Genomic DNA, 26,457 nt, shown 5'->3' with positions numbered 1-26,457 from the left:
AACCCGAAGCCATTGCAAGGATGTCATCATTAGTGACTTGTCTGCAGCCCATATTGCTTTGGGTTAACTACCAATCTTTGAGAATCCAGTCTTTTGTGTTTATCCGATGAATCGATTAGTTATTAAAATGATCTACAGATTAATCGACTACAAAATAGTGTCGTTAGTTGCAGCCCTAGTATTGAATGATGTTACAGAGAGGCTATCATACATTTGGTTTTAATAATGAGATAAAAATAATGTAAATATCTTAACTCTGCCTAAATCCATTAATTTTGTTCCATTCATAATGCATGTAAGAGCCATATTCATAAAGTCCAGAGTCACAAATTATTGTTGTCACATGGGGTGTATTTACTGTGCTGTGTCATTGGGTGTCACTGTCCTGTCGCCAAGCACACAGGTATTTAGGCAGGTCACTTCACCTTGTCGTTGTGTGTTTTGACCCCGGAAGGGCTTATGGTTTTTGACCGCTGTGGTGGCGAGGAGACAAAGGAATGAGTTACTGTTTGATTGATGAAAAGTCGGGACTACATATTCACTGTGAACAAGAAAATAAATTGTTTGTTTTTTAATATGCATCACAACTGAGACGAGCCTGAAGACTCTTCATTAAAGCAACGGACATACGGTGAGAGTCTCATTAGCGCGTCAGCCCAGTCATTCCTGGGAGTCAAGCACCATAGTAGTGTTGTGTTAGAACACGCTACTACAATGCACGTATATTCTTTGAACAATAAAGCTGTCTTCAATACGGATGGTTTATGAATGATGCAGAAATCCCAGTGTTAGGAACATTTATTTACTCACAAATACACTGTCTGACAATTTACTTGCTGCAATGCAGTCATTATTCAAATGTAGTCCCCAAAACAAAAGGTGAAGAATGTTATGTTCTTCTAATCGAATCAACATATTTGCTTTTCATGTTAATGCAGACAGGCCCTGAAATTGACCACTGACAAAAATATCAACACACAGTATACCAGGTGACTGGCTTAGATAACAAAAGAGAATTTGCCAATAATGAAGTGTTTATAAAAAGTCAATTTTCCCTTATGCTCTGTAGGCAAGTCAGTACATGGCAGGGAAAGGCTGGTCTGAAGGTACAAGGCTTGCCTGATGCTAATCCTGGTTTAACTGATAAAGGATCAGGACCTGATTAGGCTAACCCTGGGTTTAACACCAGCTAATCTCATTCAAGTCAACTACACCACGATTTTATTACACTTGCATATGGCTGTAAGGTACCGCTATTACAACTACACTTAATGTGAGTACAAATGCTGATGTGTATTCAGTCTTAGCCAAAGAGAACAAGAGGTGTAATTTCTATCTACAAATATATTAGATACTATTTTCTTTAAATATGGCTAGTGTACAGAACATTATTGTATGAGCAGTTAATCTGAGCCTCTTTTGCTCTAGATGACACTGCATCACCTACAGGTATCAGATCAATTGAGATCCTGAAGGACAAATGAGAAGTGAAGTTTGGAGGTCACAGAGATCACGGCAATGTGAAAGAGTATGTGTACACTATAGATGCATATCATCTGTGTGTGTGTGTGTGTGTGTGTGTGTCTATGTCTGTGCGTGAAGTAAGGCTGCAGCCATGGGGCGGGGCATCCGTCTGAAGTGTTTACAAGTGTTTTGTGCACAAAGTCAACAGCAGATTAAAGAGACTTCACCCTGCTAATACTGTGCTGTGAGCTTTCACTCCTGGAACTGAGCCCCCCTGGCCTGCTTTGACTTTATGAATCCTCCTAAGGTTTTCTACGACTAATCAATCACCGTCATGTAGATAGACACCTTGAGACGCTTCCAGAAGTCAGGTGTTCTATTGCATTATTATTGCAAAAAATATTAAATAAAACACAGATCATCAGAAAAAAAAACACAGTTAACTTCTTTAAATAATGGCTGTGCAATATAATGACTTACATTGTGTATTGCAAATTTCATTATGATGGAAACCACTGTACTTATGGCAATATTTTTCATCATTTGCACAATTTGCCTTCCTCCATGAAAGGAGCACAAATGTGGAGGAGAGTGAATGTGACACAGAAGATGAAACAGGGAACTTGTACCTGAAAGACGGACGACTTCTCCGTTGAGTGGATGTGGATTAGGTCTGCAGCGTCAAATGAGAAAACTGTACTTTGTAAATTGTGCCACACATCAGTTGCCAAAACTAACCTCTTTTAGCACCTCTACAACCACTGCAAGTGTTTACCTTTTTAAGTTAAAAAATGTGTTTGTGTTGTTGAGTACTGTTATTAAGTATGATGATCTGGATATGAAATGGCTCGTATTAGAAAACATTGGTCCTATTGCATGGCCCTACTTCAATTTATTGAGAAAAACAAAAACAAACAACAAATGTGTCTACTGTACTTTCACGTGGCACTGCAGACAAAAAGAAAAAAATGTACAGCAATTCTAAATAGCAAAAAAGTCAAATGAAGCGTATATTTCTTTATCATATCTCACATAAAAAGAGTGAAACGCAGTGAATAACTTCCTAAAAGTTCATGCAAACCTAACTCCTCTAAGGGTAAAATACACCCCTCTTGCAAATAAACAAGTAAACCAACACAGAATTTTAGAAGAGGGGCCATCATAAGAGCCCCATCGATTCCTGAAACAGGTCTACGGTAAAACCCTCTGGACAGCTGCACTGGTATGTGAAAAGTGTTTTGCCCACAAATTCTTAGTAAAGCCGTCAATGGAGTCCCAGACTGCAGAAGCCTCGTCACATGATGCCACTCATGTGAGAATCTGCTGTTTTTCTGCTCAGCTGGGCAGACGCTGCATGACGCCAAGATTTGGAGCGCACAGCACTGGCCTACAGTTTGGTAGGTAAGGCACCCTCACTGGTCTTACAACACCCGACGGTGCTCTAACCCATGGCTGACAAATAACAAGTAGCATGCCAGTGCCCTGTGAATGCCAAAGATTTGAGCCTCTCACTAAGTCATGACGCTGGACAGCTTCTAATCACATTAGTTCGGTCTGTGATAGCCCTTGGCGTAGAGTAGTTCACTTCTGTATATCAGTGTATGTGAATGAAAGAACAGGATGGTATTGCTCAGTTAGACCTTAAGTTCCCATATTAACGCGAGTTATAGTTCCGTTTACCAGGAATAAAGGCAACATTTATCTAGATATACTACATATATTGGCTGTCATTTTTACTTTGTATGCCAAAACATGCAATAGTAAGCATCCTAAAGAAAAGGAAATCATCTAATAAAAGCATAAACCACTTGCTGATTCTGTTCATCACAGTGAAGCCTCTGCAGTTAAACATGCAGCTGTGAAACTACAAAAGCTGACCATGAACAGTGATCAAGTAATCTAATTTTGACAATATGAACAAAAATGTTGCTGTTACTCATGAAGTGATGCCAAAAGGCTGCAATCACATTTGCAACAAATCAATAGTTATTATAACCCTGAGCATGTCAGTGACATAACTTTTTCGACTGAGAAGGGTGTGTCAGGACTGGGGCTCCATGTTCCCCATTAGAGGGAAAAACGGACCAAAATGAGGCCTGAGAACCTGCACATGTCTGAACACATGACAGGTGACTAAAAGCTCTACTAAATGGCTAAAAAAAAGCGAGTAGCTTCTGATTTAACAGATCAGATTCTCAGGAAAGCTGTGTTACATTCAGTTCTTTAAGTAGGACGTACACATTGTATACTGTCTACTCAACTCACTGAATAGACTGAAGCAGCGACAAATGTTTAAATGAATTAAAAACACTTACTTCCACAAACATATACTCCAACTCCCGGTTCATCTTGGCCTCTTGAGTAAAACCCTAGCTCATGCTGCGAGTCTGCTGGTTTTCCGGACAATAACCTCAACCTCACACACCACAAGACCAGCCACTAACTGATCGAGTACGGAGCTCCAGAGTTGGCTTTGGGATGAAGCCTTCCCATTGTGTCTGCAGGCGTTCAAGGATGTTCTGTAATGTTCCTAATCCTCTGACAGATTATTGGCTGTCCCTACTGTCTGTCAAATATCCCAGCATCCTTTCTCGATCACATGAGTTCTGAGGCAATCAGACCCTTAGAGCAAAAAAAAACAGGACTTTCCCACAAACCATTGACAACACTCTTAATAACTGTTTCCTGAGCAGCAAAGATAAGCACTAAACCTGAGTTATGTTCCCATGTGCTGAACTGAAAGTGTTTTTGTTCATTCAAGTAGCGCTCTGTGCTGATGTACACACATTCACAACACCAAAATTGAAGTATATAGAAAAGTCACCATGAGCCTCACTTACATCAGTTACCATGTAATGACAAAAATGTACTTCCAGGTATCAAGCTGAAAAGTTTAGTTTCAATAAGATGCTTACGTTATTGTTAATGTTGTCAATATGCAAAAAAAAAAAGTATTTCAACCACTAGTATGCAGCTGTGCATCTGTGTTGGTCTGACTGCAGTGACTACATGCCAATGCATATAGAACATGACTGCGCAATTACTTTAACCAGGTTACCTCTGTAATCGAATGCACATGCTCTCAATTAGAGGTGTGGGAGAAAAAAATAAACCAGACATTAGAAAATGTAGCTTTTACCACCTGATATGGTTGAGATGACACCTACAGGACACAAAGAATGACTATTCAATTTAATGACATGATGTATTTGGGAATCACATACAATATACGAAGGTAAAAAAAAAAAAAAAAATAGATGGAGCTACCATGATCAATTGGTTTCTGAATTTTTAGGAGCCATGATATTGGCCGTCATCATGTTGTCACCATGCTGACTCTGTGAGGCCAGGAGTGACAGCGGCAGACAAGCGACCCGTCCTACATCTGTCAATCACAATAGCATCAGATATCAGAGCTTTCTATTACTATTATGGCTTATTAATCACAGAATATTTGGACCATGTCACTAATTATAAGGTCCAAGTGAGATGAATGACACCTGAATGATGCTTGGAAAAAATACTGACTCTCAGGTCTATGGAAGCCAGGAGTTTCTAGAGCCAGAACACCAGAAGCCACCAGAACAACACCATTTGATGGTCTTGTTAGTCTAGTAGTAAGAGCAGCTGTCTTTCAAGACAAAAAACCAAAAAGGGTTCATTCCATAACAACGAACTCAGTAAGGCTAACTCAGCCAACAAATATGCTACATTTTTAGACAGAAATTTAATGTAAGTCTAGGGTAACCAGTAGGGCTGTGCAATTAATCGAAATTCAATTACAATTTCGATTATTACACGCAACGATTACAAAAATTATGTAATCGAGAAAAAACGATTATTAATTTTGAGTTGTTTTAATTCACGCGCACGCAAGCTCCCATGAGCTGCTCTGCCCCGCCCCCCTCTAAGCTACTGCTGCCTGCTAGCCGGCAGGTCCACCCCAAGAGGACAGCTGGACCTAGCTGTGTGGAAAAATGGCAGGAGAATCACAGCAGAAGTGCTTGGTAAACAAAAAAGGCAAGTCCAATTCAATTGTATGGAATCACGTTGGGTTTGATGAAGAAGACGAAGAGCAAAAACACATCACGTGCAAAAAGTGTTTCGTAGTTGTGTCCGCACCGACCGCTAACACAACAAACCTTTGGAACCATCTGAAATTTAACCACCGCGACCGTTATCATAATCTTATGAAAAACTAAAACGCATAAAAACAACTTCGTCCGCAATGCAATCTTCAGTCTCCGAATCTCTTTACGCTGCAACTCCCGTATTAACCTAACCCTAACCCGTATAACCCTAACGTGCGTATTCTAGATGGCTGATGTATACAGAAGGCCTGAACTGAAACCTCACGGCACGCCACTGAATTTACTGTTTCATACTACATTGAACATACTTGAATTTATAATTTGCACTTTACGTGAGGTTGGGTTTTTTTTTATTGCTACAGTTCTATGGCAAGTCTATAGCAGTTTAATTACAGTGCACTATTTATTTACAAAAGGAAACATACTTGAATTTACAGTATACTTATTTGCATTCAAAGATTTTTTTGTTTCATACAAAAGTGAACATACTTTGTTTTAGTGGTTAAAAGCTTTATTTATGTTTAAAGAGTATATTTTACATTGCTTTGCAAGAAAAAAATAAACAACTTTAAGGTTAACAAATAATCGTTTTTAATAATCGTGATTTCAATTATTGCTAAAATAATCGTGATTTTTTTTTTTTTCTATAATCGAGCAGCCCTAGTAACCAGGACTTTTTTCAGCATCTAGTGCCTGTGAGTAGTATTACACTTTGATGTTCTTTTATAATGGCTTCACTTTTGAGGCATTTGCCACAAATGGAAGCAAAGACTATTGGTTTCCTTAAATAAGCAAAAATCACTTACAAAGGTATTGCTATTGTTGTATTTGTTGATTGCTAAAGTCCTTTGACAACTGGAACTGCTTTCTCGCAGTTCTGCCCTTTGCCAGGTTATAGTGGTGTGAATTATGTCTCATCCCTACCAGTAGCTTGTGTCTGAGCTTTAACTGTATAGAGGCAAAGACATGTCACGTACTTTTCCATCAGAGTTGAATGCAGAGTGAAGCGAAAGCACCACACAGCAGCGAATATACGACTGTATGAATGATCTGTACTTTATGAAAATAGTAGGCACTTTCCTCATCTGTTACACAGAGATGTCACCATGTATTTATGCACGTGTATTTCAGTACACAGCGGCCAATGAATCACAATAGTAATTTAAAAAATACTACATCTAAAAATACATGCACATGGCTGCACACAATCCTTCGTAGCGGTGATGTATTATTGTAAATCAAGGTTGTGCAGAAAAGCCTTTACAGGTGTGAGTCATCTAATAGAACATGGTGTCACTTCTCTATTTTCCTCTGTCTTTGTTTTGTTTCATTCACTTGCTGCACTTTTTGCTATTTCATCTTACAGGGAGAAACTAATACAAAATTAAATATATGCATGTTTTACTTTCTAGCTTTATCCTTTTCCTCCAAACTATATAAAAAATGCTTTCACCTCTGACTCACCTCCATTCATGCTGGCATTCAGGTCAGGGAGAAGCCAAAACTAGACTGAAGCGTATGTGTGTGTTTGTGCATCTTAACCAGCAGCTCGGACCAGCTCAATAAGCTTCTATAAGGCTGACTCATTCTCACAAAGGGCAGAGTGTTTTCCATCTCTGTGTTGGAAAGGTAAATCACAGAGAGGGGTCTGACTTCAGAGGCCCACTTCCAAGACACACTGCACCATTCAAACTAGAAACGCTGTGTTTTCCAACCACGCTGGAATAAAAAACCTAACTTCTACCTTCAATTAAAGGTGTATAATTGTCAAGAGACTTTAATGGAATGAGACAAGCCAAATTCTGCTGGCAGGGGAGGCAAACGTTGGCCATTTCTGCTGATATCTGGATGGAAGCCACTTGTAATTTCACAACCAGGTGCTTTTTAAGAGAGCCAAAGCATCCAAACATAATTTTCTCCTTACATCCAGGACGCACCATCTATTGTATACTTTCACTGAGCCAAAACTCAAGTTTCTTTTAAATCATAAGTCTAAAATTAATTTTCTGTTTATCAGTTAGACTATGGCTCAGTTCATGTTGTGATCAATTGGACATGGACGTCCACAGTCTCTAAGTTTAGTGAATCATGCCGATCCTTCATTTTATGTCATCTTACATCTGCTTCTAACTTTAATAATGTCCACACTATGTCAACAATCAAGAACCCAGGAGAGCTGCAAAGTCATACACAGCATATACACAGCACTGCTGATTGGACAAATGACCTCACATGTCTCATTCTTCATCCCCAAGGTGACATATATACAAACACTGTAACCTAAGCAGCAGTATAGGTTAAGGTTAACTTGTTTTGTTATCCCCACAGGGAAATTCAGTCTGCATTTTACCCATACCAATACACACACAGTAGCTTCCATTAGCATTAGCACATAGCACACATTAGGACCAGTGAGCTGCCAGTGAATGCACTCAGGGACCAACTCCAGATCTTCATCAGTGCCTTCAAGGACCCTAACAGGAGAATTAAACTATATGTACCTGTTTTATACTTTTATTATCAACTGTTTTATTCTTAATTATTTATATTATCATGGTTGAAGATCTGCTGATGAAACTAAACTCAAATCAAATAAATTTTCTGCATTTATTAGCCATCAAGATGACACCAAATGTTAAAATGTTAATGTAGACTGTAGACCTCTGATAAGATATGCCAAGCTGCAAATATTTTCCCAGTGCTGTCATTCCCTGCATTAACGTGTCAACAGAGGATGCAAGGATGCTAAGATGTTATCATCTACTATCCTTCTAATACTTGAATTTTATTTATTTTAACATTTCCTAAGTGATTCATCACCATTTATTATTCTATCATCCTCTGCATTTTTCTGTGAAAAGTAGAAATTTTCTCAGTTTTATTTGAGTGTCAATGTGGATGTTCATAAAGTTGAAGGTTATTATGTGAAAACATAAAAAAATGAAGAAAAAAATTACATTTTTTTAGTCAAATATATCTTTAACTGAACATAAATCCAAGCGTCAACAACCACTGACATTTGTCAAACTACATGGGTTTTAATGAGTAAATGTTGCACAAATGCCTTTGATGACAAATTGGATGCTGCTGAAAAGCTGCGAAACCACATTACATCTTAACTATTTCAATGTATCGATAGGTTTAGCAATTGAGAAGTTATTAAACATTTTAGATCAGTAGATGCTTTTGGTCAATGTCGACTGTTTGAGGTTTTGAGGATTAAACTGAATACAGTGTTTTTGTTGTACATATCGACAAAGCTACTGGCTCAGTCGAGTCTGATTGGAAAAACTAAGATTTAAGATTTAACAGTGGGATACTGGGGCCAGATCACCCCTGAGTTTAACAAAAAGCATTAAAGGCAGAGCTTCTCCTCCAAACCTTTCTCTCAATGGATGTCGTCTTGATGAAAAAGAGAGTGGTTCAACCAGAAAATAATATGGAATTTAACAATAGTCCAGCATCACAGAGACTTAAAAGGGAATAGCAATTGTTGTTCGCTCTCCACCACAACTGTTGTTCAAGATGAACACACCAGCTGTCAAAGAAGGGGGATGGGTGACTCATCTCCTTCCCCCTCGCAAACACATAACACAACCATACATCCTATACGAGCAGCAACAGAAATACTTATGACCTTGTGAGTGTTGTGTCTCAGCAGCAGTGTCATATTTTCTTCAGTGTGCATCAGTAGCTGTAGCTCCACTAAGGCCTCTCCATTCGTCTAAAAACATGCTGCTAAAGGAAGGATGCTATACTATCCGGATGCTGCACTCATCATCACCAGCACCACCACCATCATCAACATCATCAGCATCAGCATCTCAGCGGTACCCAACCCGACAAAAACGCACACAGGGAGCAAACTAAGCCCTGATGTTCAAAATGAGCCTAAAAATGCATAGGATTGTTGGAGTGAAAAGCAAAAACAGCGAAAACCATTGCGTCCATGATGGCTGGCACCGCCTTTTGCATCATCCTGGCCCCTTACCTCCAGTTGGGTGGTGATGCAAAAATGTGAAGGCCAGGCAGAAGGTGATATGTGGAATTAGTAAACACAGAACAGATCTAGATGTTTACTATCTAGTATTAAAACAGGGAGAAAAGAAACCACCCTCTGTCGCATCTGTTGACGATGGCTTTATGTCAGCTGCACGAGATCTATATTTAAACAACCAAACATATCACATGTTAGACGTGGTTCCGGGGCTATTTTCATTCATTTACAGCCACCACTCTGCTTGTCACTTATAAACACATCTTTTTTAGAGCCTAAAACAAACTGTCAGCTTATTTTATGAGGTAATATTTTGACATTTTTCGGTTTTCTTCAAAGCGGTGAAACCTGCTGCTAGCTAGGTCGTTAACCGTTAACCTGCTAGCATCTTCCAGTTAGCCTTAAATCATGTAAATGTACACTTGTTTTACCTTTGTGTACAGCTCCGACGCTGCCATGTCGGTCACTCGCTATGTCCTGGCTCCAATCTGGGCTGAAACTCCGGCAGGTCTCCGCTCTCCCCGGGACTCGGTGTGTGTTCTCATGTAGTGGAGGAGGTGAGTCCTTTGTTGTTGCTGAGACTCAAGGGGAAGATGCGGCTCTTGTCGCCATGATAACACGAAAAGCTTGAGGCTGAGGTCTCGGTGCTGGTGTCTCACTTTGCATTCTGGGTATACGATGGATGAAATGATTCAGCCAAACGGGGACGGATGGTGACTCACGGGAAACAGTGACACACAGCGGCGGAAAGGTGGAACTACACCAACAAATACACTAGGACAGGGGCGTCAAAACTCATTTTAGTTCAGGGGCCAGATTTTGTTAAATTTGATCTGAAGTGGGCCGAACCAGTAAAATAATAACATAATAATATATAGATAATGTCAACTCCAAACTTTTCTCTATGTGATTTAGTGATTTATTCCGAACATGCAATGAAATTTAACATATATGCACTTGCAAAACATACATACAGGGTGGGGAAGCAAAATTTACAATGAACATTTAGTTGTTTTTGCTCAGCAGGCACTACGTCAGTTGTTTTGAAACCAAACATATATTGATGTCATAATCATACCTAACACTATTATCCATACCTTTTCAGAAACTTTTGCCCATATGAGTAATCAGGAAAGCAAACGTCAAAGAGTGTGTGATTTGCTGAATGCACTCGTCACACCAAAGCAGATTTCAAAAATAGTTGGAGTGTCCATAAAGACTGTTTATAATGTAAAGAAGAGAATGACTATGAGCAAAACTATTACGAGAAAGTCTGGAAGATACTATTAAAGAAGAATGGGAGAAGTTGTCACCCGAATATTTGAGGAACACTTGCGCAAGTTTCAGGAAGCGTGTGAAGGCAGTTATTGAGAAAGAAGGAGGACACATAGAATAAAAACATTTTCTATTATGTCAATTTTCTTGGGGCAAATAAATTGTCATGACTTTCAATAAACTAATTGGTCATACACTGTCTTTCAATCCCTGCCTCAAAATATTGTAAATTTTGCTTCCCCACCCTGTAATAATACAAATATCAAGAATCATAACAATCTTAGTCAGAAGAAAAGCACAATAATTCCAATTACATGCCCAAAAAGGGGTGGGAAGAAGTATAACTTATTTAATCCCACCCCCTCTCCCTACAATATTATTTATAATATATGTCCCTCTTCCTTTTACATTACTCTTCTATATTTACTGTATATATCTATTCACACACACATACGCACACACTCATTCATCCATATACACATATATGCGTTTATACATATACACACATACAAATACACATATAATCTTTTACCAATACCTTTCTTAGTTGTGCTAGCTAATAAATAAACAAATAATAACTAACTCAAGGAAGGAAATATATACATAAACAGTGAACATATGGTGACAATTAATAACCCTCTTCCCTATATCTTGTGAAAAACATGTTCTTAGAAGTGTTTTTGAATTGTCTTATGTTTGAACATTCCTTGTGCTCCTCCCTCAGTCTATTCCAGACTTTAACACCACACACAGATATGCTAAAACTTTCCCTAGTAGTGCGCACCCTCTGAATTTTGAAATTAAATCTACCCCTTAAATTATAACTCCCTTCCCTTTCAGTGAATAATTTCTGTATGTTTCCTGGCAGTAGATTATTTTTGGCTTTGAATAGGATTTGTGTTGTTTATAGTTCTATGATGTCTTTGAGTTTTAGTAACTTTGACTGTAAAAATAATGCATTTGTGTGATCTGTGTAACCTGCCTTGTGAATGATCCTTACTGCTTTCTTTTGTAGAATGATTAGTGGATGGATTGTACTGTATGTTTTACAGTGATAAAAGTTAATTTCAGCTCGAAGTTTGGACATATTTTCAGTGTGGACTATAACCACTGCTGCTGACAAACAACTGTGGCGTACTCTGAGAAATGTTCATTGGAAGTCTTGACCTTATATGTGCAAATGTCATGATTTGACTAGTTATAGACATAACCAATTAAGTAGGAATTAAAACGGGTTGTAGAAATCCACTCAATTTTCGCCAAAATGAATATAAAGATAGCTTTGCAGCACCTGGAGGGTTCAAATTCAAACTTTTTGAACTATTAGGGTCCAAATACACAAATAAATGAACCAAAGACTAATAAAAGTGGGTTTAGCTAAATATGAGCCCTTTAACAGCCCTTTGCAGTCTCTACCTCTCGGCCACTGTAAATTCCAGTGAACTACACAGAGATGGCGTAAACAAACACACTCTCTACACTGTGGAGTGCTAAAAACTCATCAGCAGGTTTGACCACCACCCTTATCGGTCATATTTAAGTTTTTAGGTTAATTCCATTATTTTCAGAAATGTGTGCACTATTTTTCACATTCTGAGTTGGTTTCAAATGAACTTAGACTCTAGAGCAGTGGTTCACAAAGTGTTTTGAGTTTGATGCTCAAAAGAAAAAAAATTTATAACTTAAAAAAAGATTCCCTTTAATAATCAGACTGCTGAACCAGAGAGTGTGAAGTGTACAAAAGGCCTGTGATAATATTTATGGTTAAATTTTAATTGTATTTACTTAATTATTTGTCTGGCTTGGCCTAATTTTAACTTATTAATATGGCTTATTATGTTAATAGTTAAAATATATATTTATTTTGCTTTTATTAAGTCAGATTTTAATAAATTTACACTTTTTTTTTTTTTTTTTTTATTATAATACATATGTACACTACCAGTCAAAAGTTTGGACTCACCTTCTCATTTAAATGGCATGTGATGGACCACAGATGACCAACAAGTGTTCAGCATCACTGGGAACTCCTTCAAGACTTTTGGAAAACATTTCAGGTGACTACCTTATGAAGCTCATCAAGAGAATGCCAAGAATGTGCAACGCAGTAATAAACGCAAAATGTAGCTATTTTGAAGAATCTAAAATATAAAACATGCTTTGAGTTATGTCACACTTTTTTTAACTACATAATTCCATATGTGTTCATTCATATTTTTGATGCGTTCAGTGAGAATCTACAATGTAAATAGTCATGAAAATAAAGAAAAACCAGGTGAGTCCAAACTTTTGACTGGTAGAGTATATTTTATGTTTTCTTATTTGTTATAGACTGTACAGTGACTTTTCATGTTGGATACTGTGAAACAGTTTAATTTTTATAGAATCATAAAAATGATAATAAACTCATCTATTTGTCTATCTATGAATTGCCACGAAAACTGTCTCCAAATAGTGTGTCTTAAGGTCTATTTTGTTCTTTTGTATCTTTGAGAGAGTTAGTAAGATTATTTATGAATTAATAGTTTTTTTTTTAAATCCAAAGGAGAAAATGCTCAAGGTAAACACTTATTTCTCAGATGTTAGAAAATATGACACATTCATAATATCCTCAACTGCTCAGTACCAGTCATCTCAAATACATCACCAAAAATTAAAGCAGATATGTTCTAACATAATCAAAATCAAGTAAAGCTACAGAAACAGCTCTACAAAAGTATACTTATAAATCTGTTATCCTACTCCATAACCTGACCTCTAAATGCCCCTTTTGTATTTAAGAAGTGCAGGTGTAATTGAAGGTCATTCCACAACATGGAACCAGTACCATGAGAGGAACTTGTGGATACATTATTCATAGGAGGGATCAGGCATGAATGCACACCAGCTCTGGTGTAATATTTATGCAGCGTATGGACCACTGATACTTGAGAACACAGGTAGTGAGGAGCAAATTGTTTGATAAAATTGTACATATCATTTGATTACCCTCATAGCATAACTGCCAAAGTCATATTTTTGGCCAAATTGTTATATCTGTGTAACTTTACCCTCCTAACACTACTGCTTCATTCTGCAATATTTACTATGTCCTGAAAAAATATGACATGTAATTATACTATGAGGCTAACGCTATGATGTAACGTCTGTAATGTCTGTTGTTCTACTTTGAGCTGTAGAGTCAAGAATCTAACACTTATGAATTTATCATGACCAACAGTTTGAGGGAATGCATTATTATTATTATTATTATTATTATTATTATTATTATTATTATTATTATTATTATTATTATTATTATTATAACCTGTAGTTTGTACCTGAGTTCATCTGTAAAACCTCTGTACCACAGTGAACATGCGTAATCAAAATGAAACTGGATCAAATGTAACACTAACTAACAAAAATTAAAATGTGAAATAACTTTGTTCTACACAAAAAAAGCTTAAATTTGGTCAAAGTTCACAACTTAGTGTTGGCTCTAATGTTATTCTTAAATGAGCTCCATTACATGACACTTTTTCTTATTGTGTCTTTTATATTATTTTTCTCTTGTTGCATCTTTGCACCATTTTGATCTTTTTGTATTTTTGTACTTTTATTTTTATAATATTTTGGTGAAGTTTATATAATTTAGGTTGTATCATTTAAATGGACTTGTATATTTCACAATTGAGGAATCTCTATTTCACATGGATTTATTGACATCTACATTTATAAACTCTTTCAAAGACCATTTAGCTTCTATTTGGAATGAGAAAACAAATTAAAATATCATATTATCACTATACATGTTCCTCTGCCTGTTGGTGAAACAATAACAACAGCTCTGTGACCTCAGTTTGTGAAACTCAGCTCCAGAATTTAACAGAGTTTTGAGTTTGTACTATTTAAAAAAAAAATCTACATCTCATCTCCAAGGACATACATTTTATTCTGAAAACTACGCAAACTTTTTTTTTACATATTCATAGCTACAACCCAATAAAAAATAGATTGGAATTTTCATGTATGACAGAACATATGAACACAACATATTACACGTTCTGTTTGATCAACTTCATTTAATTTGTAAATGAACATCCATTCCTGACAGTCAAGCTGCAATACATTCATGAAACATATGAAACAGGGACAATTTTGAATACTAAAATTAAAAAAAAAGATGAAATAACAATGTGATTCGAAAGGTTATTAGATCAGTAATGATGTTTTGGTACAAAGCAGAATCCAGGAAAGGTCAAAGATGTACTCAGTTCATCAACAAAAAACTATATTTCTTAAATAAAGATAAGAATGGATCCATATTTAACCCTCCGGTATCCCATCCAGCTACGCCCTTACTAAGCACCAAGTGTGCTTTTTTAGCACGCTTGTGGAATAATGTCAAAAAAATTTTCATACAGTTTGTTTTTAATTCTTTTACACTTTTTTTCTATTTCATCAACTTGAGCCGTAAATAAAAATACCAAATACTCAATAATTGTCACATTTTTTAACCCTTTAAATGCTGTGTTTGTAATGTAAACAAACCCTTTTTTTGGATGCAAAAAACACAAAAGATTAATTTTTTTTTCAATATACTACATAAAAAGTGGATCACATATTATTTGATTTTTGCAGCCTGGCATATATCAATGATTAACTCCAACATTGGTTAATTTGTGTTATTATTTTTGGCGCTAGGTCAAATGTTCAAAAATACTAGCATCTGTCACCAAGTGTGCCAAAATGGCACACCTATAAATCAAACTATTAAATATTATATATTGATTTATTTTTCTGCTCTAATTTGATTTTATTTTTGTAAATCAAGGTCAGCCCTAATCATACATATTAAATGGAAGAAATAGTGCATTTTAGGCACACTTGGGAGACAGATGCTAGTCTTGTAATTTTCTTTTGTTCACAATGTGCAAATTTTAGTTGGTGACCAGAATTTTAAAGATCATGCAAAAATGAACAACTTTTGAATTCTAACCTTATTTAAATTGTGAAAAATAATATGAAGTTTTTAAACATGAAGTACAAAGTGTGCCTAAAAGGTGCACCCGGATACCGGAGGGTTAATAGGGCTGTCAAAATTAAAGCATTAACACGGATTAATCCATTAATCCATCATCATGATTAATCTGATAAAAAATTTTAACGCAATTAACCCATCTGCAGCACAGACTGGCTCTGAATGTCTCTGCCAATGTATTTGGGTCAGTTCGTCCAAGTAGAGTTAACTTCACACATGAACAAATGGACAGTTGATCCGCTAGTGACAGGCAGCAGAACCAACCCATAAAGATGGAAGACACTGAACAGTATGTTGGTCCTCTGGATGAGAAATATGAGGACAAAAAACCCAAGATGGAACAGCTGTTTCAAGTTGTTTTGTTGAAGGTGTTTAATAAACACGTTAAGTGCATATAGATTCCCTTCTTTATTGAGTCTGTTCACTCATGCAAAATGGAACATGATTGACATAGATTAAAAAATTAATATTTAATCATGATTAATCTAAATTAATCCACAGCAACCCTGTGATTAATCTGATTAAAAAAATTTATTGTTTGACAGCACTAATATTTAATATCATGATTGTGAATAAATGTTGAATGCTTTGTGCCCTCGTAAATCCATAGAATGCGATCTGTAAATTGTAATGCACGTGTAAATAAGTTGAGGTGTAATACTGTTAAAATTGCGCTTATTTTTCTTGAGAAATTTGAGGTTGTTGATGTTATTCAGATTTTTTTTACAGAATAGTAAACATTTTCATAATGTAATTTTACTTTTTAAGCTCTAAACACAGAGAAAAGTTTGGAGTTGACATTATTAATAGGTTATTCTGTTATTATTTTACTGTTCTGGGCTGCTTGGGATTATATTAAACTGTGTGGCCCCTGTGCCAGTCATTTCACTCTAGGGTAAATTTGTTGTTGTCGATCAACAAGGCATTCATACAGCTTAAAACCTTTTCTTATAATTCTTCCTCTGACAGTTAAGTATTTTTTAATATATACTTTTCAAAACTACATGATTAACGGCCACAAAATTCTCAAACTCTAAAGCTCTAAAACACGTTTGGAAGTGTTTCCCAGATGTTTTTCACAAAGTAAGCAGCCTTGGGTATAATTGAGCTACCAACAGCTGCTTGTGTAAATGATGTTTTAATGTTCAATCACTGTTCTCTTTCTGACCGCGTATGTCCATCTGTGATTATACTCTCTACAATACCTGAGATTATTCCCAGCAACATTTTCTTTGTACTATTTTTGGTGTGAACAGGTGACATTATGCAGAGACATACTATGATATCAGCAAAGATTATAAGATTAGAGGAGTCTTTAAGATAATCCTATGACCCCTTGTGGAGATCCCATCCATGTGCTAGAAATCAAAGGTTTTAAAAATAATAGGATGAAGAAAAATCAGAGCTTTGAACAATAATATAATTTGTTTTAATCTTTCTGACACTAAGACCTGCATCTAGCCACTTGAAATCCCCCCCAAAAACACACACTATGTGAAAATCACAACACAGGAATTATACATTTGTGCAAAACTATTTTATTTACAAAACAAAATGGCACAAAGTGACAGCAGGGCAGCCATACACATGCACAGCTCCGACGGATGTAGTGCTAGCTTAGATTTACCACATCACAGGTAAACTTCAGTCAGTAAGGGCCCTGGAAAAGCACTATCCAGGACCGAGGACATTTTTAACATAAAACTACTTCAACTTATGAGCATAGAGGGTTTTACCAAGCCTTCACACAATTTTATAACACTATTTGTTCCCAGTGGTAAGAGCTGCTCCCAGAATTTCTTATTCCCACAAATTTTTCTTTTTACAGGTCACAGAGGCTGGTCCCTACCGACAGGAATTTAGCTTTCAACCTCAAAATACTCCTCTACCCCATCTTCTAGTGTGATGATTCATTCATGACAACTCAGAACTAGAAAATCTGACCAAAGGAAGGGACGGTGCCATTGTTTGTGACCAACAGAGTGCACACTTTATTCACTTGATACTGAATGAATAGCAGCATCTGACCTCTGTCTTTTTTCTCCTCCAACTGTGAACATGTTCTAGTTCCGAGGTGACTTAAATGCACCAACCCTTTTATCACCTCGTGTTTCGATGCTGCATGTTCTCAGTAATGTTTGTGTTCAGTCAGTGCACCTTCATGAGTTAAAATCAGTGAGGTTTGCCTTTGGGAGCCCTGTTTCACACATGCATTTTCATATGGCCTTCGTCTTTAATATGACCCACCCTCCTCCCATATTTCTCAAAATATTAATAAAACTGAGCCTCTGGATTATTATATTCAGTCACTCAAGCATATTGACAGCATAATTAAGAGTAATGAAATGTAGTGAATGATGTGAATCCAATGTAAAAGTTTCTAAAAGGCTGATGTCTGACCCTGTGCCAAATAAAAGGAAAATATATACATGTCCAAACTGAGGGATGCCGATCACCGCTCTAAAACCCTCCGAATTTTACAAAGCGCAGCTTCAGCCGCTTGCCCCCTCTCTCTTCAACCAGTAAACTACCTGCCATCCTTCAGTCACACAGAGGCTTCACAGTCCGGTCCATCACACATTGATGATCTGTCTTTCAGTGTATCATACATGGAAGTACAGAGAAAATAAAGGGAACATGGAAACTAAAGAGGGCCTTGACAGAAGGGTGGTTAGTTTGGAGGAGCAGCGCAGGACAAAAACTGGACAGAAAGCAGAAGAGAAACAAACAGATGGATAAAAACAAAACAAAACAAAGAGAAACAGAATTTTGAAGGTATCTGGTAGCCAGGTGGTGTGGGTTCCAGATGGGTAGGGTCCAGGCTAGAGGGGAGCGGGGGAAAGGAAGGTGAAATTGTGGTGGTGGTGGGGGGGAAGTAATGTTACAGCTCTGAGACTTGAGTGGAGAGGGTTAGGGTTGGGAGGTGCTGCAGGGGCTGTATATGCATCAGCCAGCCAGTTTACTGGTCACCAGGGACGTTTTCCTCTGGGGCAGGTCCTGGGGTGTCGGGATGTGGTCCCCTGTGATCTCAGTCTTCTCTGGTGCAGCAGTTGGCAATTGCTTGTTCTTGATCTTTGCTTTAGCCATGTTGTAGTCGCCTGAGTCAAAGTACTTTTGCTGTAGAGAAACGACGTGACAGTAAAACTCAAAATCATGAACAGGAAGAACATTAAGCAATTCTGTGAATGTTTTAAAAAATTATATAGAAATTGACTGTGTTTAATATTCAGTGTAGACAGCATGGATTTTATATGAGGTACATTCATTAATGACTATGAAGTTGTCATGTAATAATCAAATTTAAATTCCAGATGTATGTTTTTACAAAGTACTTAACTTTAAAAGGCTGTTATATGTTATGGTCAAAAACACAGCAACATTTATTGACATATAAGGTCACTGAGGTAAAACTTGCATAGGAATCTGTCTTTAAGTGGACAATGAATGTTTTACAGACAAACCACTCACCCCCTTTTGGAGGCGTTTGCGAAGCAGATCTGAGCCCCCAGGTTTATTCCCTAGATTTGGGTATCTGGCCTTCAACTTGGCCTCTTCTGCCTTCTCAGGACTGATCATCTTTTCCTCCTGAAAACAATAAAACATAAAAGACAAAATCATGAGAGATTTACAATATACATAATATATTCGTTAGCTTAGTTGGACTGTGGTATAGGGAGGATACATAAAACACACATTCAGAGTTTTCTGTGCCCATTAGTGTTCTTGGCACCACCTAAGATAGATGAATAAATTTTCCTAGATCTTATGGTTGCAGTTGGTCCACAATGGACTTCAAGTTTTGTTTCATACTTTTTGTATGTTCGTGGTTATTTACTGTCTATCTAGCTTTTCCATATATGTGTATGAAGATATGGTATTATCAAAGGCTCCAAAAATATATGAAATTTTGTTTTCATTTTCTTCCCAAAAACGAAGCTAAATGCAAGAATACAAATAGCCCCTAAACTCTGTGAAAACCTACAAAACTTTTATACAAATGACTGATATGGTCTACTGGCATTGTATAATTTGGACTGTGTGAAATGATTAGCTTATTGTATGACAAATGTTACAGCATTTCTGTCATTTGGACAAAACCCTCTGTGTTCTACCACGAGACATTAATAGATGCTGTGTTTTGTTCACTTGCTCTGTTTATTTACATAGCGAACCTAGTTTAACTTTCTATGTTTACATTTGTTCCTCTATGTACCAGTATTTGTGTTAGGGCCTGGTGTCATTTTTGTTTGTAGTGACCTTTCAAATATAGTATTATAAAGAGTGATGTGTCTGGGTTTGATCTTTTTGACCATATTCACCAATTACCAATACTTAGTTTCTATCTACGTTTTACATTTTGTTCATTCCCAAATGTAAGTTTGTAGACAGTTTCTAAATATAAGGATAATAATAATTATGTAAGGCTAAGTAAGTACCTTTTATTTGTCAGGGGATATATTCAAAGTGATGAGAAACTAGACATTTCAAGTTGTCTTCACTGCATTTACAAAGAATGAGCTATATTGAATAGAGTGTCGTAATATGAATATGAAATAACCTATATCGTGACGACAGCCCACACAGCAAATTTCTATGCTTAGCTTTGAATATCCAGCACTTGAACCAATGACTGTCAATATGACAAGTGTGTAAACGCTTAGCTTTGTGAGACAACATTATACTTATGTTAACTGCATCTCGGGATTTAGTGACATATATCAAAAAATAAACTTAGGCTTGACTGGACGATGTTTCGCCCAGTGAACACCGCAGGGTTAAGCTACAGTGACTTGTGTGGGTTGGACCACCGTTTGAGATGAGGCAATGTTAGCTAGCGATGCTGCAGGAAAACCACCAAATTATAATGTGTACATAGTTGAAAGATTAGCCTAACAGTACGCAGAATTACAGTACCATAATTACAAATTAAAATGACGTTGATCAGTGTTTATTTTAGAGGGGATAAATGCTACAGAAATCTGTTGGCTAGCGTTAGCTAGCAGCCGCGCTAACGGTTACCGACGGTTTGCCAATAAGTGAATGTCATGACAGTTAGCTCGGCGAGGCTACATTGCACCGCTAGCTTTACCTCTGACATTCAAAGCTACCATCACAAGTAGCTGCTGTGGAAGAAGACTAGCGAATCTACATTATAATATCAATGTAAAGTCTGTTAACTGCATGCCAGTGACCCATCCAGTGTGTTTTATCTCGGCCTGGGTTGATATGTCAACAATAACGAGCGCGAAGCAGTGGGGCTAGGCTACATAAGGGAGCTAACTATAACAAAGTCAGCGGTTCCAGAGCTAATGCTAATGCTGGACCGTTACAGTTACCTTCTCCTCCATCGCTGTCTCCTCAGTCGTCTGCGTTTCCTCGTTGTCCCCGACATTCCTAAACGATCAAGAGGCCGCTCACTAGTTGAGTTGGACAAGTGATCCTTAAATCCCCCACTCCAGCTTTATCGCACCCACACGAGTCCCACCGACTGAGACGAGCGCCCACTCCTGCACAAGAAATCCTACGTCACATGCGGAGACACCACGCGCGTCCACGTCTGGGCGCTCCTGCCGTGCACCCGCATCCAGAGCTGGGCTAGGATTTGCATTGCATAACACGCCGATCAGCTGTTGGACCCATGTGATGCAACACAAATCCAGATTTCAGGCAAGTAATCCTCAGATGTGGAGGATAAAGGCTGCAGTGATTTCATTTTTACAGTGTTTCATGAGGTAAACGGACACCGGAAGAACAACAGAACATGGAGAAAATGAATGAAATGCAAATGTAGTGGGACTTAATACTGTTTACATTAGATTTGTAAGGTGGAAATAATTATAGCCAGTATGATTTCGGTTGTATCATGGTTCCTTATCTCATCATAACTCAAACTTTTATTACTTTTTTTTTTTTTTTTAATGTTTTTTTTTTCCAGTCATTTATTGTAAAATGAACAGCAGAATTACAACTGCCTTTTTTTAAAAAGTGAGATTATTTGTTGTTATCAGAAACTTCCTTAGGGTTTCTAAACGTATTTAATTCTTTTCAATGTTTTTGAGGTCTAACTTTTAGACAAATGAGCTTTATATCATTCAAGCATTGCAGGTAAATCTAAAGACAAGTTGTGTATATGCAGTCAGAATCTATTAGACTATTAGTGACTTTAGTAAACTGACAATTTGTCAAGAGTTAAGTTGTGGTTTAGAGAACAGTATAAAACTCAGTGAGTGATTTAAGGTTTTGCAGCGTCAGAAATGTGCACAAAGCTTCACTGAGAAAAAAAGATATAAAAGATTAAATGTGCTTAAGACCTCATAAAATATTTTTAAGACTATTTCATGGCATCTATATCCATGTATACATATAATGTAATTTAAGGCTTTTTAAGACTGGATTCAATATTCTTGTCTGGCTCCTTTAACAAAGTAAATAAAGTTTGCATTAAAAGACATGAAAGCCGCATACATTAACAACTAATAGTTTATCCTGTACCATGGCTTACTGGTACTTTTGTCATTTACAGGCAATTTTAGAAAATAAATGAGCTCCTCAAGGTACTGGCCATATTTATTAATCATTTCATAAAGAAAATATTAGGAGAGAAATCTCCTGCATCCAAATTGCTCAATCTGCTGTGGTACACTTAAATGAAAACCACAATGTAATAAAAAAAATCCTGTTACTGCTGGTACTGATCTACTCACATTTATGAGAGGTTTATTTCGATGCCATAATCTAGTCAGTAGAAGCAAGAAATTTTATTATTCTTCCCCAATCCATATTTCCACTTTTCTGTTGTTTTAGCTACTGTATTTGCAGAGTTGGTGTTATTTTTGTAGTTTATTTTTAAATGGTGTATGAGCAGAAAGCCTTTATGGTTTGTTTCATCCCATTCTTCCCAGTGTGGCTGTATGATAGTGGAAGTGTAATAAATAAAAAACACACACAAAAAATGCCAGAACAGATTTCAGATTGCTTTAGAAGATATATAGATTTTTTTTTTTTTTTTTCAGATTTGAATATTAATGTCAAAAATACATACTATGATATACAGTTTGCACTACATCATCTTAGCATGACAGACGTCACAAGTAGTAACTGAAATATTAATTTAAATATTAAATAAACTGATGGTAAGTAAACTGAAAGTGAGCGTGTAAACACTAAACTAAGTTGCTCTTTCTATTGCAACACTTCCGATAAAGTGGTTCTGTAACAGTACAAAAGTATTAGAATATTACTATTTTCTGTTTCATTTCCAGTTATAATGAGAAAAAAAATCCACAGTGCACTTCTGATGTTCTGCTGTGATGTTTTCAGTTGAATGCAGCTCGATTGCTTGTTCAACCTCTTTAGTAGTCCATGGTACATTTTCGTGGGTGAGGGGATGGCGTTCCACCACAGTCTGCCACCCAGTTCCTTTTCCATGTGCACGCTCTCCGATCGGAGCTCAGGAACCACAGAGTCGTCACTGAGCTCAGTTTAATAGATCTAACCGTCACCGCAAACTCTTTTACAATTAAAAGGGCCTTATTATTATCTGAAAATGTGCATCATTACATCAAGTTGAGGTCCAATTAAGGTTTTAATTTGAAGTAAACACTGAAGTCAAAACTGTGCAGAGGTAATTTAAATGCCAAATTGCTTTTTCAACAATCACATACAATCACGTATTCGTAATCTCCTTCAAAACTCTTGCGGGGTGGAGTTATACACAACAGCAGGAAAAAGAATCATTTATCATATCTGGTAAGGCCTTCTTGTCCATGAGGATCTGACATTAAATCCTCACACCTCAATATTTGACCCAAACTTTCTGATTCAATGTTGTGCACATAACAGAGAACAAGATTTAATTTCTGACAGGTCTCCCAGGCTCTTGGTCCCATTGTCGGTTCTGGTGACAGTCGGGACATGATGTGGGCACAGGTCAGGTGAGTCTTGTTGACTGCTGTCCTTAAACTTCTTCTCTTCTAGCGCCTTTTCAAACATTACCCATGGGCTAGCGTGCTGGGTAAGAGTCTATCGCTGGCATCGTGGTGTGATTTAAGCTTCAGTAGTGGCCTGCATATTGAAGGAGGGAGTCAGGCCTCAACAGCGGGGAGAGAACGGTGGATCAATGGGGGACTCTGTAAAGGACTGGAGCTCATAGGCAGCACCGCTATCGACCTCCATGGACTTCCTGGAAAACAGCAGACGGATGTCCCTATGGAGGTAGATCTTCCCAGACTTAGAGCTCTGGAACCTGTTTGAAGTTCAAAAAGAGAGACGTAAGACAAGGAAGATGAATAAACTGGGAAAACTTACATCACATTGCTCAGTTTCTGTAGGTTTTTAAAACCATTATGAGGGGGGTAGTTTGAAGTCTGTTTCACATACTCAGAGCTTAAAATTTGTTATTTAACAGGCTTCAACCATGAACCAGATGTGATGTTCTGAAGCCAGACATCATTAAATGTGCATTGAAAGTCAAAATTACAGAAACTATTTTAACCTATGGCTTCTAGAGGTTCTGTAGCTATTTTGTTTTGATGAGAGGAGATGCCATCTTTAGCCAGTTCATTACATCACAACACAGTTTGCATTAGTGGTCTCTATTCCATGTTGTTTTCATTTTGTAGTTTTGTTACAAAGGGATGGTAACAAATGTTCACAGAAATCACATTTAAAAGCAACATTCGAGGTAACGCAATATTGAAAAAGCAAATATCTCTGGTAACCTCCTGTCTGTCGAAACCATATTTTAAATGCTATTTAGTCAAAATTCATATTATTGGCTTTTAGACCTTTTAAGGACAAACATAAATCCTGCTTTGTGCGTCCAACAAACAAGATTAGAAATAAATAAGTGGCAGGAATTTCACCTCAGATGAACGAGGTAGCGCAGGGTGCGCCCCTGGCCAAGGGTGAGGGGCTTCCTGCTGGTATGATTGTTTGTATCACGGCGGACTGGAACAGAGAAAGTCCTCTGGCGAAGGAAGGTCTGATGTCCAGCTGGCATGGCTCGTAGGTCGTACATCACAACAAACATCTTTACCACCGTCTTGTTGGGGTTAAATAAGGTCTGAATGACAAAGCAAAGAAAAAACATAATGATTGGCTATTATACGTTGGGGGGATCTTATGATGTTCATCTTGACGATAAAAGAGGAAGTAAAATAACTGTAAAATTCATTATTACAAGCTTATAAACAACCCACAATTGAATGACTGTGATATGGTGTATTTGCCTAAATGACCACTAGGGGTCTCCCTTTAGTAGTTTCTTGTTATCTCTTTTTTGTTCTCAGTCATTTGGAGAGCAGCATGCAGACATTTTATTAAAAAAAAAATGTTTTCAGAACTTTTCTTTATTTATGAAAAAGTAAAAATTCAAAGTTTTCTCACCACTTGAATGGTTCCTGATGGAGGTACTCGGTAGCCCCTTTTTCCCAGGGACTCCAGGTTTATCACACCCTGGAAAAACCACATTATTCAGTGTAAGAGTAGGACACAAAAACTCACATACTGTGGCACAGAGATACACAGCTTAAGGCCCTCAGGCAAAATCAGGCCCTTGACAGGACGCTGGCTGACCATTTTCTAATTCACACTGAAAATGGGAGTTTTTTTAAACTCTTTTAAATGTAAACAAAGCATTTACATTTAAAATGTGGAAAAAAATGTGATTTATCTGTCCTCTATGCCTTCTCAATCATTGTACCAGGTCATTTTAGTCATTAGTTTGAGTTATTTCTGGTGAAAACAAATCATTTAAAAGAATGAGCTATGGGCATTTTAACATTTATTCCAGTTATCTGTTAAATGCCCCTTAACAAAACAAGTTGAGTATCCCTGCAATAGCAAGTTAGACTCACTAAGGCTGACTAGAATAAATATGAAAAAAACTTAATCATTAATTGACTGGGCACTGTAGTCTTACCATATATGGTGAAGGAGCGTTGTCGTCAGAGACGCTGTAGAAGGACACATCCACAGGTAGGGTCAGGTGACTGGGACAGAAGGACCCACTGGCTCCAACCTCAGCTGTGAAACCCTCCACTGTTCCTAAAGGCTCCAGGCGGTAGTTCAACACACACTCCTAAACAACCAGAGTAAACAGCGCCCAGATTAATCTAGTGCTTAATGGTGTGGAAAGACAAGTGAAAGCATGCTTTCTTCAAAAATGCTGACTGAAATAGACAAATGGTTCTGTGGGAGTGTGTGTTATAGTGTTATACCTCAAAGTTTCCCAGCAGACTGAGGCTTGCTGGTGGAGCACTGGCACTGAACAGCTGCTGAGACTCATCAGTGTATCCCTCTCTCTTTGGACACACCCTAAAGAATTAAAAACACACCTGGTGAAGTTGGTTTTAGGGAGTGCATCTTAACATTCTGACTTGCCAAAAATTCCTGGAATGTCTGACCTGGATTCATGACCGATTTAAATAAGCACCATGACATATTTGATTTGTATGGAAACAAAAGGGATATCTCCTCTAATCTGACATTATAATTCACTTGAAAAACAGACAGAAAAATGTTGAATACACCAATCACATGCATACTGCATAACTTGTACTGTATACCCTTTATAAATAAGTGGATTTTACAATTTAGACTGTTGA

At 37.3% G+C, this 26,457-nt stretch overlaps 3 protein-coding genes across 3 annotated transcripts in view; all 3 read right to left on the bottom strand.

The window, feature by feature from the left end:
* The window catches only part of myo5aa (myosin VAa), a 61,782-nt gene extending 51,558 nt beyond the window's left edge, over positions 1-10,224 (bottom strand). Inside the window, 1 exon segment of the mRNA XM_030163460.1 lies at positions 9,984-10,224. Within this exon segment, the coding sequence (XP_030019320.1) occupies positions 9,984-10,010 (27 nt within the window). The 5' untranslated portion in view covers positions 10,011-10,224.
* Positions 10,225-17,368: 7,144 nt separating this feature from the next.
* arpp19a (cAMP-regulated phosphoprotein 19a) lies at positions 17,369-21,413 on the bottom strand. Its single transcript, XM_030130807.1, has 3 exons — positions 21,187-21,413; positions 19,319-19,435; positions 17,369-18,967 (listed from the first exon to the last, which is right to left on the bottom strand). The coding sequence occupies exons 1-3, from the start codon at positions 21,196-21,198 to the stop codon at positions 18,797-18,799; spliced, it is 300 nt and encodes a 99-aa protein (XP_029986667.1). The 5' UTR covers positions 21,199-21,413; the 3' UTR covers positions 17,369-18,796.
* A 1,390-nt stretch (positions 21,414-22,803) lies between these two features.
* atosa (atos homolog A) overlaps positions 22,804-26,457 on the bottom strand; it is a 36,394-nt gene continuing 32,740 nt past the window's right edge. The window contains exons 8-12 of the mRNA XM_030130804.1: positions 26,071-26,167; positions 25,773-25,931; positions 25,238-25,306; positions 24,715-24,914; positions 22,804-24,095 (exon numbers count right to left, since the gene is read on the bottom strand). Of these exons, the coding sequence (XP_029986664.1) occupies positions 23,942-24,095; positions 24,715-24,914; positions 25,238-25,306; positions 25,773-25,931; positions 26,071-26,167 (679 nt within the window). The 3' untranslated portion in view covers positions 22,804-23,941. The remainder of the gene's footprint in view (positions 24,096-24,714; positions 24,915-25,237; positions 25,307-25,772; positions 25,932-26,070; positions 26,168-26,457) is intronic.

Source organism: Sphaeramia orbicularis, chromosome 3 (genome assembly GCF_902148855.1).
Source record: "Sphaeramia orbicularis chromosome 3, fSphaOr1.1, whole genome shotgun sequence".
Taxonomy (NCBI): Eukaryota; Metazoa; Chordata; class Actinopteri; order Kurtiformes; family Apogonidae; genus Sphaeramia; species Sphaeramia orbicularis.
This window is presented reverse-complemented; position numbering and strand designations above follow the sequence as displayed.